The sequence below is a fragment of the Atractosteus spatula genome, chromosome 4, assembly GCF_055471065.1.
Source record: "Atractosteus spatula isolate fAtrSpa1 chromosome 4, fAtrSpa1.hap1, whole genome shotgun sequence".
Classification (NCBI taxonomy): domain Eukaryota; kingdom Metazoa; phylum Chordata; class Actinopteri; order Semionotiformes; family Lepisosteidae; genus Atractosteus; species Atractosteus spatula.
Genome location: NC_142709.1, coordinates 5253307 through 5273745, shown reverse-complemented (window position 1 = coordinate 5273745; position 20439 = coordinate 5253307). Strand labels below are relative to the sequence as shown.

Sequence of the window (20439 nt, the reverse complement as noted above, 5' to 3'; positions counted from 1 at the left end):
AAACCCTAACCACTGGCTCACACCGTTGCCACACTGTGTCAGTGTAGCGGAGCTAGTTCGGACACGGTGATGTCATCGCCCTCACTGCGTGTAGCAGGGACCTCAGCCGCCTGGGCTGGGGGAGGTCTCCTTTAGCTCATACAGCTGGCTCCCTGTTGCGTTACGCCAGAGACCCGGGTTCGCGCCCCAGGTGTTGTGGGACGAACGGGCGGGGTGGAGCGGCAGAGGGCATGAGCCCGCGCGGAACCACGAAGGTCACATTAGTAATAGACCGGAAAGTTGCACACCACTCCTTATCCCATGGAGTGACAGAGCGGTGTGTCCACTATGAAGTTTCTTCTTATCTTTGTGTTGCTCAACTAGTCTGGCTTCTTCACTTCCTTAAAAACACTTTAAAAGATAATCTTGGATCCCAGACAGGCATGGGAGTATTTTAAATATTTTGAATGGCAATATTTTAAGGAAAAAATATATGGACCATACTGCAAATTGGTGTTTATCTCTGGCCAGTTTTTGCAAATGCATCCAATAAATACATTTCTCAAAATCTGTCCGCAAACATGGTTTTTGCATAGATCTCTCATGCAAAGAGAAGTCCTATAAATACTTTAAATATATGTGAACGCTACATTGCAGGAAACTAAACAAAACACTAACTAAATATATTTCAGACAGCGTGAGGCTTTGTCTATAAGAAAAACAAGAATATATTGATAAATTAATCATTTTTTGCCAGATTGTTCTGAAAAAATATTAACTCCAGATGTTTGATGGTTTTGTGATACAGTACATCTTGTCAGACAGAGCATATTTTATAAACATCTGTGAAAACAGACTTTAGAACAGACAGTCAATTTGCGTTCTTTGCTATCCATTGTAGAAGTTTGCTATTGCCAGCTCCTTAATTACTTAGCTGATAATCACCAGTTTTAATACAGCAATTTAGAAGGAGTTAGAGCAGATTGGAAGGGCTTCAAATTGAGTAGCCCTGCTGTAGGACTTTTGAGTCCAACATTTTATTATACAAAAGCTTAATACAAATGTGGATCATGCACTTGCTAAATAAAGTGTTCAACACAAAATATTTTACAGGCCATTTGTGTTTTATTTCTTAGTGTGTGATGTGTTTGTGTTGTAGCTTTGAGACGACTTCTGGAAATGTCTAAATCCAGTCTGGAGTTTGAGATCCCTTCAGTGCTAAGCAGCCTTGAAAGTACATCAGCAGACATAAATTCTCAGGTAAGAAGCACTGGAGCAAAAGAAGGAAAAGCTTGCTGTGTTCCCAGTGTTATACAGTATACTGTACTTCAATGCATTATTCCACAGAGCCTTCAGCTGTACTGTATATGTGTATAAATTTGGCTAATTTTAAGGTTTATCTGTATTGCAGAAAAGAAATAAAGGCACACATAAAGATGTCAAACTCCACAAAGATTGTATTTATACAATCTTTCATGAGTCAAAGGAGAAAATAGTTCCATCATCTATCTCAATATAATCTCTTTTCAGTTAAATAATACTTGGCACTTTCTAAATGCTTTAAGCCTGGGTAGTGAAGACAATTTTAGAGCAATTATTTATCATGTTTATGTCTTGCCATTCCTTAAGCGCTGATTAAAAAAAAATAAAAAAATTATGTTTCAAATGTCACTCCTTTGTGAAAGTCGTAGAGGCGGAACATTTTTAAAGAAGCTTTATTTAAATGAACACAGTGATGATTATAGCAGACAAAGCCTTTCTTCCTTTATAACAGTGCCAAGTTCTGCCTGTTTTTAGGTCTCTTCAAATTTTCTATAAATTAATTTCCATATTGGCATTCCAAGAGTATTATAATTGTTCATGAACTACAGTACACCCATTCAGGCTTGACTCAAATATTGTGTACAGTATGTACACAATTACTGAATAATTCTATCACAAGAGGGAGAATATCACAAAAAACAATATACAATATGTAGTACATTAAGATTAGCAGAATTGCTTGTACTAGTCAACCTCTCTAAATGGGTCTTGTGTAATTATGAAATACTGTATATCCGGTGTGAGTACAGTTAATGTTTTATTTTAGCCATTTTACATTATAGCAAAATGAACTGCACAGAGCTAATATTTAAATTATTTTAATTCTGTGTTATGTTTGTTGTATTTGTCTTTTTTTTTTTTACAATTTTGCAATTTGTTTTTAGACATTGGAACTTAAAAACATCTCCCAGGAAGATCTGAAGTGGAAATTTGATATGAGCACAGTGGCTGAAGAAATCAATAAAGGTGTTTTCAACCTCTCTCTGGAAACTGGGACTCTGAAGCCCAACCAGTCTGTGTCCATCACCGTGAGCTTTTCACCAGGTAGAGTAACTCTGTAATTATCCACCTCAGCCTAGCTTGTTTCAGACCACCTATGAAAACTTGTAAGAGCTTGAAGGCAGATGTTTCAGGGTGTTAGACCCTTCTAAGAAAACCACACGACTCTGGTAAATAAGGCTGGACGTTTCTTTTTTGTAATAAAAATATACAGAGGACAGACATAGCTAGCAGCTCTCCTCTCGCTCACTTTTCCAAGAACAGCAACAGGCTTTTATTTTCTGAGCTGAGCAAAAGCTTCAGTACAAAAACATGCATTTTTAGATTTGGTCAGTAGTAGCGTGTTGCTATATAAGTTGCAAACAAGGTCAGAAAGTTAGGCAGTTAGATTAGCCTAGCCCTAGGCAATTAACCCAGACTCCTGATTAGAAAGACTCGTTTTCCCTTTAATGCTTCTAAATCAAGCGTAGAACTGGTGAGTTACACTGCCCCTTGAAAGACCGTGGAGAAATTTTGTTCGGCTGGGAATGTGCAAACCTGTAAAACAGTTGTTGAGGGCCTAATTCTTAATTCATTAAAAGCATAAGTTTCTTGAGGGCTGTCCTGTTAACACTCCAGGAATTGGTATTTAATTTATAAGATATAAGATAAGATCACTTTATTGGCCGTACACAATTTCTTGTATTAGGAATTTGTCTTTTCGCATACCCAAGCTTGCTCTCCATGAGACACACAGACAGGAAGAGAAGCCTGGGGTCAGAGCGCAGGGTCAACCATTTATACAGTACGGTGCCCCTGGAGAAGTTGGGGTTAAGGGCCTTGCTCAGGGGCCCAACGGAGTAGGATTCCTCTGCTGGCCACAGGATACGAACCGGCAACCGATCAACAGATCCTTAGCCACAGAGCCATCGCACTGCCTCTATCATTATATCATTATAAATAAGTATTGGTAACCTGGTCATTGTTTGAAATCTGAGCACCTATTAATAATTAAAAGCCTGCAGCCATATCACCCTGCAACTCACAACTGGCAGCCCACTCAACAGGTGTGAGCCTGGCCAGTACCTGGATGGGAGACCTCCTGGGAAAAACTGCAGGTTGCCGCAGGAAGAGTTAGGGGCCGGTAGGCGGCGCTCACCCTGCGGTCTGTGTGGGTCCTAATGCCCCAGTATAGTGACGGGGACACTATGCTGTGAAAAGGCGCCGTCCTTCGGATGATACATAAATCCGAGCTCCGGATACTCTATGGTCATTAAAAATTCCAGGGCCTTTTCTCGAAAAGGGTAGGGGTGTTACTTTGCCCAGTGTTGTGGCCAAATTTTCACATTGGCCTTTATCAGTCATGGCCTCCCAATAATCCCCTTCATCCCTCTGTTCTCCTCCCCACTGAGAGCTGGTGTGTGGTGAGTGTACTGGTGCACTATGGCTGCCGTCGCATCATCCAGGTGGGGCTGCACACTGGTGGTGGTGGAGGGGATCCCCATTACCTGTAAAAGTGCTTTGAGTGGAGTATCCAGAAAAGCGCTATGTATTGTAAGTGTAAGGAAATATAATTATTAGTAATTTTTTATTAAGTCTTAACAGAAATTTTAAAGAACATTAAGTGCATGTTTGCTGTGTTCATAACTTACCAGAATGAAAATATATGTATATTGTTGTGTATTATTGTGGTTAAAAATTAAAAGATACTAGTCCAGAAATTAAAAAAAAACTATAGGCAAAGCAGTAATGGGCTTCCTGGACTAGCTTTGACCAAAATTAATCTACATTAATCTAAAAATCCTGATTTCACTTGCTAATAGGTTTTTAACAAGTGACAAGATGTGCAAATCTGTGTTAACAACATAATTAAATTTAAGCTTCTTAAGATGTCTATGCTGATTTCAAAAGCAGTAGTTCTCCTTTGAAAAATAATAAAAACATTTGCCATACTGCTAAAAAGTCATAATTATTTTCAATTATTCCTATATAAACATGTATTGTATTTAGCACTTGGTAATAGCTCAAACAATTTAAAACAATCTATTTTGCCTTAATCAGTATTAAGATAATTGCTTTAAATCAAAATGTAGGTTTTCATAGATAATTCTACAGTATGTGGTAATATTATCACTGTCTTTAAATTTTGTTTCTTTCATCTTCATAGCACTTGTTTACATCAGTACCTAGGCCAGTAGTGGGATACCCTTTAGACAGGGGCACATCACCTTTGTGGTGGTGCTTACTGTAAGTCGTTCATTGCATAATGCAAAGACAGAGAAGAACACAATTGTTGTTATAAAGTAGTATAGTACTTTTTCAGCATTCTCATGCCTTTTCTTAACATTTCCACCAAAGTGCAAAAATAGCAAAACAAAATAGCAAATATATCATATCATAATGCTATAGGGTTTGGTCATCATGGTAAAGCGCTGCATTGGGACGGGATGGCTCTTAATGTTGTTCGCACATTCCGTGACTGCAAGCAAACACGCCACTGTATGTACTGTAAATATCTACTGTAAGTTAACACATGATGATAAGCTGTATGGTAGCAGTCTTTTTATATAGAAGTTCAAGTAGGATGTTGACATCCGTAGGCTGCAAAGGAACAAGTAAAGGTTTTATTCCATGCAGAAAAGAAAAGAGGCACATCGTTGCTAGAATACCCGAAGACACTCAAAGAAGGCTCCACAGCCGAAATGTTGTGTTTCTTTTCTTCTCTTTTCTTCTATTTTTTGGTTTGGAATTAAACTTTACTTATCCGTTGATGCACGCTGATGTACAGTAGCTTCCCTCTCAAACCTCTTCTGACATGACAACATTCTAGCAGGATCTTGCAGGTCTTCATACTGCTTGTGTAACTAGCTTTCTTGCAAGATGAGAATGTGACAATGTTGATACCCTGCTTACCAGCTTTGAGTCTCATTGAATGTGTGATGAGTTTGGACAACATGTGGCAACTAGGACTCCAAGGCCAGTGACCACATTCTTATCCAGATTTTATGAGCTGGAGTGGAACTGAAATCTGAAATGTGTCAGCATCCTTGTGTGAATCCGGTGTCTCAGACACACAGTGATACTTCCAGTGCCGGCCACACCTGATACTAGTAATTGACTTGCACAACAGATCCCCTGTTCATCAACCCCATTGATGACAAATGTTAATCAGCATAATTAATTTACAGTACCTGTGAATATTTTCACACATTTTAATGTCTTAACATTTACAATTGAATCATGCAAACTACACTTTTTGGTTCCTTAGTGTCCGGATATGTGTTCTGATATACCCTAAATTTAGCGGTGCATAATGGTAAATATAATCTGTGTAACTACTATATTTACCTGGGTAGCTGCTATTTTTATCTGCTTGTAAATATACTGCAGACCATGCAATGTTTCTTCTCTCATTCCTCTCTATCTGCTGGTTAAAAATAACTCTGTACAAGTAGAATATTGGAAGATTCTGAAATGCACACACAGTGAATTATATTTTATTTGTTCTCTGTAATTTAGCCATACCAGGACAGCACAGAGTAGACGTACCCATCTTTTTGAATGATGATGACATCCATCCCTACACCTTGCTCTCACTCGCTGGTACCGTGAAGAAGCCTAGGATCAACTTTGTGCCTCCATGTCTCAGTTTAACTCCAGTTCCTCTGGACACCGAAGCAACAGCTACTGTCTCCATTATTCCCACAGACTACCACAGGTAATATTCCGATCTTTGAGATTAAAGTGCTAAAACCTATTGAGTGAATCATAGCTTTATGACTTGGCTTGGTAGAACCGTGGGCTGCTAGGCTGTAGATCTGCAGACACAGGTAACATTAGTTGCTCTGGATTTAGAAAAACTGCATGCATTGTACAGCCATGTCCGTTACCACCAGAGATACGACAGCAATTTGCTTCTCAGCACTCTTAGTTGCTTGCTAATTACTACAGCTAAATTGAACACAATACCTTTGGCAAGACTTTATCTATTACCAAGGACTGTACTAGAAGAGAGAGGATTTGACTTGCCACTTACAGTACTTTTAAGTATGACTTTTTTTGGCTTAACTTTTTTTTATGAGGTATAAATAACCTTTTTATGTGCTAAATATTTAAAAAGGCCTTTTTAAAAACTTAAAACAGGAAGATATTTTTTTTTTACTTGAGGCACTGGTAATTCTAATGCAGCCTGGAGGGGAAAGAAATTAATCAATGACATTTTTCTCCATCTAATTTTGTGTTTGTGTGTGATAATGATGGATATGGTTTGAAGTGTAATTTTATTTTTGTAAAGTTAATAAAATGCAAACACATTCATCCTTTTGCCAAGATGCACAATATAGCAAAACACTTTCCACCATGTTGGTATTAATATTAATACTGAATTAATGGATAACAGCTGCTGGCAGACATTTGATGTGGGAACTGGCACAATAATGTTGCAGTCTGTAAGCAAGATTTCTGTTTCTTGCATGACATTTTCTCATCCTGGTGCCCAGAATTTTTAAAAGCCCATCAAGGGAATTATAAGTAATTTGCAAGAGACTTTAGTTTTTCCCTTGTTTATCAGCCATTGAAGGGACAGAGAAATAAACACAATTAGTACTTGATGGACTCCTTGGTAATGGTGCATGTTACAAAGCCAAAAACTTCTGTTTCTCAAGAATTCTGAAACAATTGCTGTTTTATCAAAGCAATTGCCCTTTTGTGAATTAAGTGCTGTTTCTAGTTTTAAGCTAGAGATCATTGGGTTTTTCCTATGGCTAGAATTAAAATTCATGATTAACTTTAAAATGGAAAATAATTATCAAAGCTTCAATTCTTTTCCTTACTAATTGCAGAGATACTGTGCTTTGCAATCTCTCATGGGACTCCTCCTCTGAACATTTAAATTTATCATTGTGAGCAGTTGCTGCAGAGGAGGTATCCTTAATACTATAGAATGTCCCTCTTACAGTTTCGTACATCAATATGCAACAAAAGTTTGTGTTTTCACTGCTTCTTAACATAATCGCTCTGTTCCCTACTCAGGCAGTTATGTTTCCTTCACAGAACAGGGGTGTAAACCATAGTAAAGAACCACTTAAAATTTAAGGAAAATGTGTGCTGTGTAGAACATTATATTTTGTTTTAAAGAGGCTTTACTTAAAAAGGTGAAAAGCTTAGTACCTGAAGATACAAATCTCATTTTGCTATTACTTTACACTGAAGCATGTTCTGATCACATACCTTTCCATTTAGTAGGGAATTACCAAGTTATTAAATGAAAGACTGTTAAAAAACCTAATATGCCATAAAATGCCATAAAGAAAAGTCTTAATGTAATAATTCCATCCAAGTCACACACCAAGGTTCATTATTACCTTAGGTGAATTACCTGTAGTTCCTTTGCTGTTACAGTATGTGATAAATGCAGATTAATATCAGTGTAGGTTATTAAAAGGACACTCATAACTAAGTCTTGACAGACTGAAATGGACAGATTCTAAGAGGGAAAGTGCTGTTGCATCAGATCATACAAATCCCTGATTTACACGTTTACTGCTTTTCAGGAACTTCTCAGTTCAGGTGGATATCGCAGAGATTGAGCAGGAGGATGGCAGCAGGATGAAGCCTTTTTCAGTGCACTTTCCTCAAGGCCAGGACTTCTCCATTTTGCCTGGAAGACGAAATGAAGATCTTACCTGCCGCATCAGCTTCAAGTCCTCCAGACCGGCGGCCTTCATCTCAGACGTCATCTTCATGGATGATGACGGCAATAGGTACTGTTAAGTAGATTCAAACTTTAAAGGTTTTCAGGATAATTTCTAATAGGTAATGACATATATGTAAGTTTGATGCATATTAGGGGACATGTTGTGTATGAGTCCTGTTTCAGCCCACTTAGGTTTAGAGCAGGGGTCGGCAAACTTTTAAGAGCAAGGGCCACTAAAACATTTTTACTAACCTTGCTGGGCCATCTCAGTGAAATCCTCTAGGAACCATCAGGTAGATTTGTGTGCTTGCTTCTCAGCAACTAAACAGCCAAAATATCCGGGCTTAATTTGGACACAGCCATGCGTAAACACGCATGAAGATGATCATCAGAGAGCCTGGATCTGATTCTTGACTTTGTATTCTTTATCCACGAGAATGTCTGTTCACATATGTACAGTATGTGCTACCATACATGGTGATGAAGCCACGTGCCAATGTTTAACTAGCTCTGGTAGCCGCAACATTTTCTTCAAATTTTCTCTTGAACAGATTTTGCTGCCCCTGAAGCAACTTTTCCAACTGTTCTAATTTTTCCCTCCGTCCGTCTCCTGTGTATTCCGAAAACGTAGCCTGATGTTTTGTCTCGTAATGCCTTTTTATGTTGTATTCTTTAATCACAGCAATTGTTTCCTGACAGATAAGACACGTTACTTTTGTGTCCCTTGGAAAGAAAAGGTACTCTTCTGACTATTTGTCGTTGAATTTTTGACCCTCTGCATCGATCTTTCTTTTTTTTGACATGGCAGGAATAACTTACAGTTAGCGTCTTGTTAGTTATAACTTTTAGAACCGTTTGAAATCATTACCTGCTTTCAAACAAGATAGCATACACTAGACATCATTTGCGTGACTGAGCCAATCACAGTAGGCAACAAAAATCCAAATTAATTTACGGTAGGAATCAGCTGTAGCACAGGCATATGTAACCTAGGCTAAAGCTGACGTCTGATAGGCTAAAAGTAAAATGCATCATGCAATAGGTGTTGTTCTGCAATTGACCGTTAGTGCTGAGAGAGAGCAGCGGGCGGAAGGTTTCCAATATCTGATGCAAAAAGTAACCCTCAAACCCTGATTCAAACAGTAGTGAGCTGCTGACCACTCACAAAAGTTCAGCGGGCCGGATTTGGCTGCTGGCCACAGTTTGCTGACCCCTGGTCTTGAGGTGGAGCAGTGGCTCTGTGGCTAAGGATTTGCACCTGTGGCTGGAATTATGAATTCATAATGCAAGAAATTGTATAGGGCTAATAAAGTGATGTTATGTTATGTTAGGAAAACTAAAAATGGACATAAAAGTACCGTTGTAGCATTTAAATTGCATTGCTCGCTGCCCTCTGCCGTCAGGAAAAGTTTCCACCATGTATCCAGTACAGTAGAAGGATGCCTGGGATCTTGTAGAAATGAGTCTCTTCAATAATCCAGTAATCCCACCTCCATGTGCTGCCTTCTCAGTTTTCTGATCTGACTCCTGTTTTAGGACTTTCTGAAAATATACTGAGAAACTGAGAATCCCCATTCAGATAAATTTTCTCGGTTCAAATTCTGAAAATCATGTCACATGTGCCTAGTACTTTAAACCGTAACACTATAACTTATTTATCTGTTGCAGTTATTTCTAATGTTAAGTTATATCTATAGTTTTATCAGTCTATTTTAAACCAATATATATATAGGACATCATTTTTTCATTTATTAATTGAAGACATAATAACTGTCAATGCTGGTATTAGCAATGTTGTCTATCCATTGAGTGGAGGAACTTGTGTTTGTGTAGCCAAGGTCAATGCAGAATTCACTTATTACATTTAATTTGATTATTTAGATGTGTAGTGGAATTTTTCAGTGTCTGCTACTCAGTATTAGAAATGTCTGTTCATGTTTACTTCATTCATGCTGTTGACCAAAATGGCTGAAGTAAATTGAAAGTGAAATATTTATCTTCCCAGTATGTCCTCTCCTTTACTTTAAGTACAGTACTCCTAGAAAAAGGGTATTTAATGGGCAAAGTTCTTTTAAATCAAACAAATCATATTAATTATGTTTATTTAACATAAAATAATTGTATGCCTTAAAAGATTTTTGCAGTGTCACTCTACAGAACACTCTGTGTACAATTTACTTGTACTAACACGCTTTGATGTACAGTATCATGCCCATAGCTGCATCTGAGGAAATAACCAGTTTTAGGCTATGAACAACACAGTGCAAAACCTCCTGAATTTCATCTCCAAATATACTAAGGTGGAATCTTGTTAGATGCCAAATGCATGCATTGTGGCTGATGCTTTTCAATATTAAAATGTACAGTATAACCATTCATAATTTAGTATAGTAATTCATTCAGACACCTAAAGATGACTTGCTGCTCCTATAGGCGTGATCAGATCTGCCTTTTTTTCTTTCCTTCAGTGTATTTTTAAACAGGATTGAGTGATTTCGTACTGACTCCTTACCTTATTCTTGTTGGATTGACAAAAATCACATGATCCCAAAATAGGATCACATGAAATATAAATTATCAGCTCATACTCACATTAAATGATATACTGTATATACCTGAGAGGCTTGCATTCGAAAGAGTCAAAATGCACTAAATATTTTATCTAGAGTTTGAGAGAATCTGATTCAAAAAGGGCTTGGCAAAATATGCTCACGTGCCAACTCTGGTCTTTGAGAAATACTGTATGTTGAAATGGCTATACATTTCTACATTTCAATCTTAATTTCTTTTAACAAAGGTAAGGAAATAACATGGTTTAATTCTGAATTTGAGAGCTTCATTATAATTAAGCCACGTCTGAGTATTTGTATTATTTGTTAAATGCTCATGATGGGTAGGCTGTAATAGGATTTTAATTTTGTCTGCTAAATTTATTTTTGTGCAAGGAAATTAAAAGTCCATGAAATGCACCTTTTGACGCAATATTTACTCCGTGCATCACGATATTTACTCCATGAGATGAGCCCTGAAAAGATACTTTGATTTCGTGAATGAAATGTTGACTTTGTGTTTTACATAAAAATGTAAAAGATTGGATTTTGTATCATGAGTACAGATGTATTTTACTTGGGAACAAGTGAAGGTTAATTCCGCACATGAAAGTGGGAAGAAGCCACAACAGCTGAAACTTTGTATTTCTTCATTCTGCCTTTCAGTGTGCAATTTACCTTTATTTCTTCCTTTGCAGTCAACAAACTGATGCATCTCCACACTCAAATATATTCTACTTAACACATTAACATTCCTCCCACTTCACTGGTGCACAACAGTTGATGTCTTTATTTGATACGGCCTTTTGAAAGAATAATGTTGTTTACTATGGAGAAGGAGCATTTTATTTCTTACCATAGGTGCCAAATATAATTTTTCCAGTGCCTGTAAATTGTGCTCATACAATAGACATACAGTATTTGAGTGAATTATTTCTCTGCATTTTGTTCTCAAATCCATTTTGAGATAAAAAATAAAAATAAAAGTAGTAATCACAATGTGTCTCTGATAGCAGTTTCCTATTTTCTTTAGATTGTTTTTTTATCAGGAAGAAAATATGACATGAATTGAAGGAAACATAACAATATCTGGAATGCTTGGTGTTTTCTATAACCTGCGAATCGCATGGAGCTCTTATTTTTGCTTTACATAATAACGGTATACCCCAAAGCCTCTATAAAAAGTATTGTTTGCTATTTGTATTATCTGAACAGAAGCAAAGTAACTGCACTGAGAGAGAAATTACAGTAACTTTTCATATTAACCATATTGACTATTGTACAGAAAGCTTGGTGAGACTTACAGGCACTTTAAAATTTCAGCAACAGGTGTTTTCAGAAGCAGGTTTACATATTTCAGACAACTATTATTATAATTTATGCATGTTCAGATTTAGATTATTTTTCTGAAGTCCCTGGATAGGGATCCTTCTGCTGCAAATATTATCTTAGTCTGTGCTTTAAATTGAAATGAATTAATTCTGAAATGAAGTATTTAATATTGCATTGCTTTCCTTGGCATGGAAAAGGATCTTCAATAAATTATGTTTAGAAGGAAATGTTAAAGCCGTGAAGCAAAAACAGTCTGTACCGGAAACAGCATTTGAAGTGGCTGAAAAGAGATTAGAAAAAAAAAAGTATTCAAGTGTAAATGCACAATACATTCATTCATTACTGAATTCCCTAGTTACCACTTTCACTGCTGTTTTACCCTTGAGCAAGGAACTTTACCCAAATAGTTTCAGTATAATACGCAGCTGTATAAATGGGCACAAATTTAAGTTGTTTTGCATAAAAAACATCAGACAAATATATAATAAAAAAACATTACAGTTCTAATTATTTAAAAATCTAGCTTGAGGGACTTATCCTGTATTTGAGGATTTTGCACCATTGTGTTTGACCTTGACATACGGTAGTAGACACATACATCACAACCCACGTCACTTTTACAAAATGATTTGCAGAAAATATTTTCTTGTCTCATTTTTCAAGTGAAATTCTGTATATGAGTTGCAGTCGGACAAAGAATTTCCAGCTTCCCATAATGCAGTGTGATATTGCCATATCTGTCCTAACTGAACTTTAGTGTGCAATTTGCCAACATGAGAATCCTGGGATTGAGACATGATGTCAACCTCAATCAGCCAGTAAGTGATAGGGCAGTAACTACCATAAGAGGCTTATGACATTGAATTTCAGTCACAAAAGCAGAGATTTTATTTATTATTTGCTCTCCCTGAGAATGGTAATTGATGAGACAAAATCTACTGTAATTCACACTTCTTGCTGTTCTGACAGGTTTGTACTTCAAGTGTCCACTGGTTACTATTAAGAATCAGGGACCTGTGGGAGGGATAAATTCAGTTTTACATATTTGAAGCGATGAATGTTAAGTAATGTTTAAAAAGCGCAAGTGTGCCCTTCTTATGGTCAGTTTATCTTCTTGAGCACTTTGAACTGTAACTATTTTTTTTTTAAATCCTGTATTTTTAAAACAGAATGACCCCAAACTGCGACATTCCTATCACATTTACATATTATAAAAACACTGATATTTAAGTGGATTGATTCCCTGACGTTTCAGTGAAGAGAAAAACTCTCTGTATTCTTTTTTAGGTTCAGGCTTCCAGTGGCTGCTGCAGCAGACAACTGTCTTCTCACTGCCTATCCGTATCTGGCTCTCCACCGCACAGACCAACATATTGTGCTGAAAAGTGGTGGGTTATGTTAAGTACTAACTCCTGTCTTCTAGTTGGCATATTTGTGTTCTTATCTGCACTGATAGACCTTGAAAGAGAAGTGAAGGAAAGAAAGGTGTCAGTTCAACATCTATCCTGTTGGTTTATGGGATAGGCTCCAGCTGCTCCGCGACCCTGTATTGGATCAAGCGGTTAGAAACTGGATGGGTTGGAATGTTATAAATGAGAGGCGGCAGTTTGGTTCATTAGGCTTGCTTGGTTGCTAGTTTGTAATTGATGTCATGATACCATCTAGCCATTTTCTATACTTTTTTTAAGACAAAGGCTGATAGTTTTTTTTGGACTGGCCACTGGCCACATCTCATTTCAGTACTCCGATCTTTCTTCGGAGTGAGTGAAGTGACCTCCAGCTGTGTACAGTATCGCTTTGCTCAAAATGGACACATTAATCAGATTTAATGGAACGCTAAATAAGGATTTTTGTTTTAATTTGCCAGTGGTTATTCCTTCACTACTGCTTAATTTTCTGATTCATTTCCTGACCAAATTTTTCCAAAAATGTGTGTATACAAATAACCTCCTGAGGTGCAGAAGACCTCATAAATGCTTGAAAAGAGAATTACCTCCTCCAGTTCTGTCATTGGGAAAAAAAAAAACTTCTAAAGGCAAAGGCCTTGTGTTATTATTAGAATTTGTCTCCATTTTCCCTTCACAGCCACTGTTTCAGAAAGGCAATACACAATCACAGGCCTTCAGCCTCTTTCTCTTCCTTTCATGTCTGTTAGTGCCCTGGAAAAAGGAAAAACAAATAACAGGGTTACTCCCCATGAATTCAAAACAAAGCTCTGTTTCCTTCATGCTGGATGTACTTTATATGTATATAAAACAAAGTGAGATTAAACTGAGAACAGAAGCAGCAGCTAATTTGTCAATGCTTATTACAGGGTATTTGCATGATGACAATGGCAGAGTCCAGACCACAGAAGCAGTTCTGCGTCCATGTTACTCCCCCAGCTTGCTTTCACGTAGTACGTCCTCCAGTTCCACGTTCCTTGCCACCAACTCGACCTCTGATGAAACTCTTTCTGGTACGTTGTTTGTTGCTTTTTTGATTCCGAAGTTTGTTTGTATAATATCTCTTTGACTCTGAAGTAGTCTGTTTAGCCCAACTAGTATAGCCAATTGATCCTTGGCTACAATTTAATAACTATTTTGATAGTTTCCATTGCTTTCAGGGTAATTGTACTGTAGCATGTACAGTAGCTCAGTATTAACACAGTGCACGTTTTAAGTAATGTAAACATAACTACATTGGTTGGTCTTTTGCCTTTCTGTACATCATTCTCTTTGGTTAAATAGAAAATCATAGCAAAGAATGTACTATTTGACACAGCCCATGTTAAAAAGTGGGATCAGTCGGTGTTCAAGGCACATTAAGCCCAAGAAACTACATTTATCAGACTTAAGGGTGGGACTCCACTACAAATTCCCTTCAAACAAATTGTTGGATGTCATGACATCAGAAAGCCATTTCAATTCCCATTGGAATCCGTTTCTTACAGTACGTAATATTTCAGGATGTCCCGCTTGAGCAATAGCACCTTATTGGGAACTTATTTTTACGTGTGCCAGAAAAAAAGTGAAATAATGTGATAAATCAATAACGAAACGCGTTATTTTTTTTTTTTAGAATCCGTGGAAGAAAACCCCAGTGCAAATGGACGGAAGAAGAACGAGGAGGCTGATGCCAAAGTGAGGGTGCCCACGCCTGGGTTTCTCACCTTCCCCACGGGAGACTCTGAGGAGGCGTTCTTCTTTCAGGCAGTGCTGAAGGCTGTGCAGAAGTGGTTCAGCTTGTTTGGCTGGCCAAAAGGTCCTCACCCTATAACTATTCCTCAGTCTTTGAGATGGTATGTGCCTTACCTTTCTTTTTTTTTAAGATGTTAGAGGAACCAAAAAGTTTTCATGTGTAGCTTACTGTTTTTTATTCTGATTTTCTTGGGCGCCTCTCACACTCGTCTGACACGCTTGCTAGGTACCAGAATTGAAACAAGGACAAAAGATAAGGGGCATGTCCCAATTCCGTTTTCCCAACCAGCCTCTCTGTAGAATAATGCTGCATATCCAGGCGCTACCAGCAGGGAGATGAAAGTAGTCTGAAATAGTCACAGTTCACCTCCATGAATCACAGAGCAGAAAAATGCATCTTTACTCAGTCATGGAGGCACAAGATTGAAATAAGGTCAGGGGAAATTGCCTTTGCTGGAATAACTGCTCGAGAAAAGTGACAGAATGGAACAGGGGCTTTGTAACTTCTGTTTTCACATTATGGTAATTTTCGTTTGTCTCCATTTTGAAACTTAACCCGAAACCATAGGTACATTTTCAGCTCTGTTCTGTGACAGCCACAAAACCCACATCATGAAAATAAGCTACAGTATGGTTAAGTGCTTGCTAACACTAAACTATAATTGTGTAGTAGACATGTGAGCTGAGTTGTAGATATCAGTCTCAGTGAAAAGCAGAATATACAATTCTGAAATAATTTCTAAGCCCGTCTAATCATTCTATAACATGGCAGCTAGAATTGTGGAAAATTAATGTATGACATCCAGAGACCCCTTACAAGTTTTTTGGAATCAGCAGGCTCCTCAAAACATTTTCAAGGAGACCACAGTATACAGTAGTTTGAAAATTTGTGTGCAGAAGGTGTCCTTCTTTATCTTTTTTTAGTTTCTTTTGAGAGGCCTGGCCCTTTGAGGAGATTTGGCTGAGTGCTAAAGTGATTCATCATACAGTACATCACTGCCATCTTTATTAATATTAATAGGATGTTATTACAATTTTTCATGTGGTAGTCTGATACAGTTTGGAAGAATTGTTGTCTCTGTAGTGGATTATAGGTTTCATCTTTGCAATGAGATCCGAAGGGCTACAGTAATGTATACATATAGTCGCTGTTTATTTTGCTGATCATTGAAAATTGTTTTAATATCTAAGCTAATGGAATTACGATGCATATTGAGTGCTTTCCAAAGAAATGTCTTGTTGTACTTGAAAGCCCTGTGTGTGCAGTTTTGAAAAATTGAAAATATCAGAAAATTGCATCACAGTTTAATTCCAATGCGTAATATTGACCATTTAGGCTACATTTTATTGTTTGAATGTTTTTTTGATAATAACTCTTTAAAATTAACTGCAACGTAAGTGAAAGTAGTACCAGAATGTATTCCTATTATGTAACACTATTGTCTTTGTTTTTTTGATAATAACACTTTAAAATTAACTGCAATGTAAGTGAAAGTAGTGGAATGTATCACTATTATGTAACACTATTGTCTTTGTAAAAAGATAGGAAAAATGAATCATTTAGGAATAGGGACTAGAATAGATTTTCTAACCGCTTTATCAAATACAAGTATGTGGGGGATCTGGAGCCTCTTCCTGCAAGCAATAGTCCCAAAGTGGGATACATCCTGGACAGGAAAACAATCAATCACAGGGCATACACAGACACGGACAGTACGCACTCACACCAGGGCCGATTTTCCTAGAAGCCAGTTAACCTACCAATATGTGTTTGGACCATTGGAGAAAAGCAGAACACCTGGCAAAACCCACATGAACACAGGGAGAATATCCGAACTCCATGTAGGGAATAGAAAGAGTACTTCCTTATTGCAAACACGTTTCCCTGAACTGAAATTAGTGTCCAGGAATTACCTTGAAATGATAAGCATTTTTATGTACTGTACATACTGCTGCAGCCAGCTGCAGCAGTTGAGTGATGTGTTATTTATCCATATCATGTTTTTACCTTTTCAAATTCAATGTATTCTGTTCATTGCTTTTTTTCACCATACAATAACTACGTATTATCTTTCCCTAACATGAGAGACATTGCAATGTAATATAGAACACAAGGTAGTGAAAACTTTCTCCTCCAGCTAATTCGTCTGAATATACTGATCTTGACTAAGACAGTGTGACATAGCACCCACCTTGCTTTCTTGCTCAGAACGAAATAGGCATAGCGTTGCTTGAATTAGAATATCATGACACCTTCATGGCTGAATGTCTTGGTGGTTAAACTCTAAGCTGAGGAGAATGATAATAGAGGCTACAATGTATAAGGAATTGGCAGTAGATCCTCTTAAGAATTATGTCAAAGCAGTGCTTTATACCTGTTGACACCTGAAGAAGGCTCCACAGCCCAAATGCTGTGTTTCTTTTCTTCTCTGTTCAGCATGGAATAAACATTTACATGTTCCTTTATTCCTGTTACTTATTTTGGTAGTTAATTGAATCTAGTGACAGACCAATGTAAATTAACCATAATAGCTTTAAATGAAAAAAAAAAGGATTGTATATATCAAGCAACAGAATTTGGTAACTTATTATGTTTGTAATTTTTACCACTGTAATTACTATAGAATTCTATTATAGAAGAAAAAACATTATCATGTTAATTTCCCTGTGCACACCTTAAACTGCAGTGCAGTCATATAATGTCAAACAGTTTGTAGATTTATCTGCAAGGTTTTCAGTTTTAGACTGTTTCAAAGAGTAGAATGCTTTTGTGCAAAATTTTATTGAATAATAGAACACATGATCAATTCTAATTCCACTTCTGATAATATAGTTCAAGTATAACTTTAGGGCATCTGTAAAATGTAAACAGATTATAAGTTCAGTTGAATTAAATAATAAGGGGATAAAGCTTTGTGCATGTCTTCTTATCATAATGCAGTACATTTCTAAAAGTTCCAGCCAAGCAGCTTGTTAGTTCAGTTGATAATTCAATTAAGCAATGAACTCTGCTGGTATAAGAACCAACAGGTATGTGAATTGGCCAGGGTTCAGAACCCCTTCTTTAAGATCCACTTTAATTCAGCATTTCGTCTCTTGATCCATTAGAATATGTTGCAGTCTGTTGCAATTGCAAATCCCTTTATTGACAAACTCATGCAGTGCCCTGCCTCTGTGCTGTGTACTGTATAAGCTTGAGCCAGCTTCTAGAGGAGCCTGAGGCCTCCCTACAGCTTTGTCCTGCCTACATGTGTTCTGGCTATTTCTCTGTTTAAATATATTACATAAGGAATTGCAAAATGAACTGCATATTCAGTGGCTTTGCGTAAGTTCTAGAACTGAAATCTAATGGTCATTATGTTACATTACAGTCACCTACAGTAAGTGACCATTAACATTATAATAATACAAAGACTGTTCAGATACTAATATTTTTTGGAATTACCTAGGCAATTGAGCACTATTTCTCACTACACTGCTCCTCCATACAATCTATGATGAAAAATAACAGATCTGAAGTGGAGTCCAGGGTGAAACCAGGCATTTCTTCAGATGTATGAAGTTGTATTTATTGGTTAGATGTTGTGTACTAACACGCTCCCATGTGACAGTGACAGTCTATATGGACAGTTTTTCATAAAACAGGAGAGCTAAAAATTCCTGAGGGTTTCTGTTTTTATAAGTGATGCCAACTATGGGATAATGAACAGTAAAAGGATTATACTACAATCAATAAATAAGCATTTAAGAAAGTGTATGTGCAGATTTTGTTAAGCTGTTAAAGAGATATTTTTATGGAATTGCATGGATATCTTTATGGAAAGTTCTTCCACTTTTCCACACCCTTCTGTTTCTTTGGTTTGTTTTTCTGAAGGGTAAATATAGATGGTGTTGGGTTCACAGGGAATTCAGGACCTTCAGATCTTGCTTAATTACCAGAGGCAGTAATAAAAGGTTTGTGCTCTTCCCTGTAGTGCGGTTTACAAAGTTCAAACATCCGGCTCTACAGACAGAAAGACCACCTACCAGGTCAGCCACGAGAAGCATGCCAAGACTATATACGACATGCTTCTCCACCTGAGTGGACAGATGTTGCCAGGAATCAACACAAGCCAGTCATTACCCCATGATCTGAGCAAGAGAGTTTTACAGCTTCACTGGCAACATTCTACACTCCTCACCTTTCTCAAGTAAGTACAGTACATGCTCAAGCATTATAGTGACAATGTGAAACTGATACTCTTGCCTTACATTTACTTTTTTTCATATTGGCTTGGTCAAAATGTATCTGCAACAGTGGCATGAGTAAGAATTTATGGATAATCAAGAAAAGAAGTGAACTATATCTACTGTAGGTGAATCTTTTCTTTATTAAATTACACAGACCTCTGGAAAGGCTTATTGAAGAACAGCATAGAAAAGTATGAATTTTGATGACCATTTCAAAATAAAATGTTGTGATATGTTTGGATGGCAAAATTTGGATTTGCTTCAAAATTGTCTCATAAAAACACGTGTCAAAGCTGCTCCTCAGATTTTCTGGTCAAAGTGCTGTTTGAACATAATCCTCAAAATTTGCGTTGTTTTTAATTACGTTTAGGTGATCTGATCCTTGACCAGATCTCAGCCTATCTCATCTTTTTAAGATGGGGTATAAATTATATGTAATACATGTATATTGAAATCATGATTAAATGCAAATGTGATTAAAATGAGTACTGAAGCTGCAATTTATCAGATTTTTGAGTTTGTGTTCGATAATTGTGTTGGGATTACACAAATGTGCTGAAAATGCATTAAATTGAGTGTTGCAAAAATTATAGTCGATTATTTCTATAACAACATCTTCTTTTCAGGAGTTTTGTCTTTAAAGAGTTTTCAGCCATTCCTTTAAGAAAACGAAGATATTGGCTTCTACCTTAGGTCTAAGTAGCTTGTTCCAGAGCCCTGAAACTCTATCAGCAAATAATAATTTAATAAGAATTATACAGCAGGTTTGCAGTAAAAGAGCATGGCTTAAGTAAAAGTGACATTAAGGATGAACCTATTAAAAAAGCCACAATAAGTGTAATATAGGCAAAAGCAAAGGCATTTTAAAACAGCGGTGGTTGCTTTCTAAGATGAGGCAATTATTGAAAGATATTCACTTGTTATTGCTTTTTTTTCTTACTGCAGCAGCTTCAAATGTCAGGTCCTTCTTTGCCTGGGAGTGGACTAAAATATGTTTCATAGAGACTAAAAATTTGAGTTAGCATTCAGTGTACCACATGTTATATTGATCAATTGTACACTTTAAACAAGTCTTGCAGTCCTTTCCATTTCACATTTAAAAGCTTTTTATAAGTGAAAGAAATATATTTTCTAAAGAACCATTTATTAATTTGTGCTTGCTTGATAAATTTCA

The 20439-nt window shown here is 37.0% G+C and overlaps 1 protein-coding gene across 1 annotated transcript in view; it reads left to right on the top strand.

Annotated features, from left to right (window-relative positions):
* The window catches only part of LOC148835680 (cilia- and flagella-associated protein 47-like), a 219514-nt gene that overhangs the window by 22860 nt on the left and 176215 nt on the right, over positions 1–20439 (top strand). The window contains exons 23-30 of the mRNA XM_088913434.1: positions 1139–1239; positions 2187–2346; positions 5800–5998; positions 7833–8042; positions 13144–13244; positions 14171–14314; positions 14917–15136; positions 19010–19225. Coding sequence (XP_088769560.1) covers positions 1139–1239; positions 2187–2346; positions 5800–5998; positions 7833–8042; positions 13144–13244; positions 14171–14314; positions 14917–15136; positions 19010–19225 — 1351 coding nt within the window. The remainder of the gene's footprint in view (positions 1–1138; positions 1240–2186; positions 2347–5799; positions 5999–7832; positions 8043–13143; positions 13245–14170; positions 14315–14916; positions 15137–19009; positions 19226–20439) is intronic.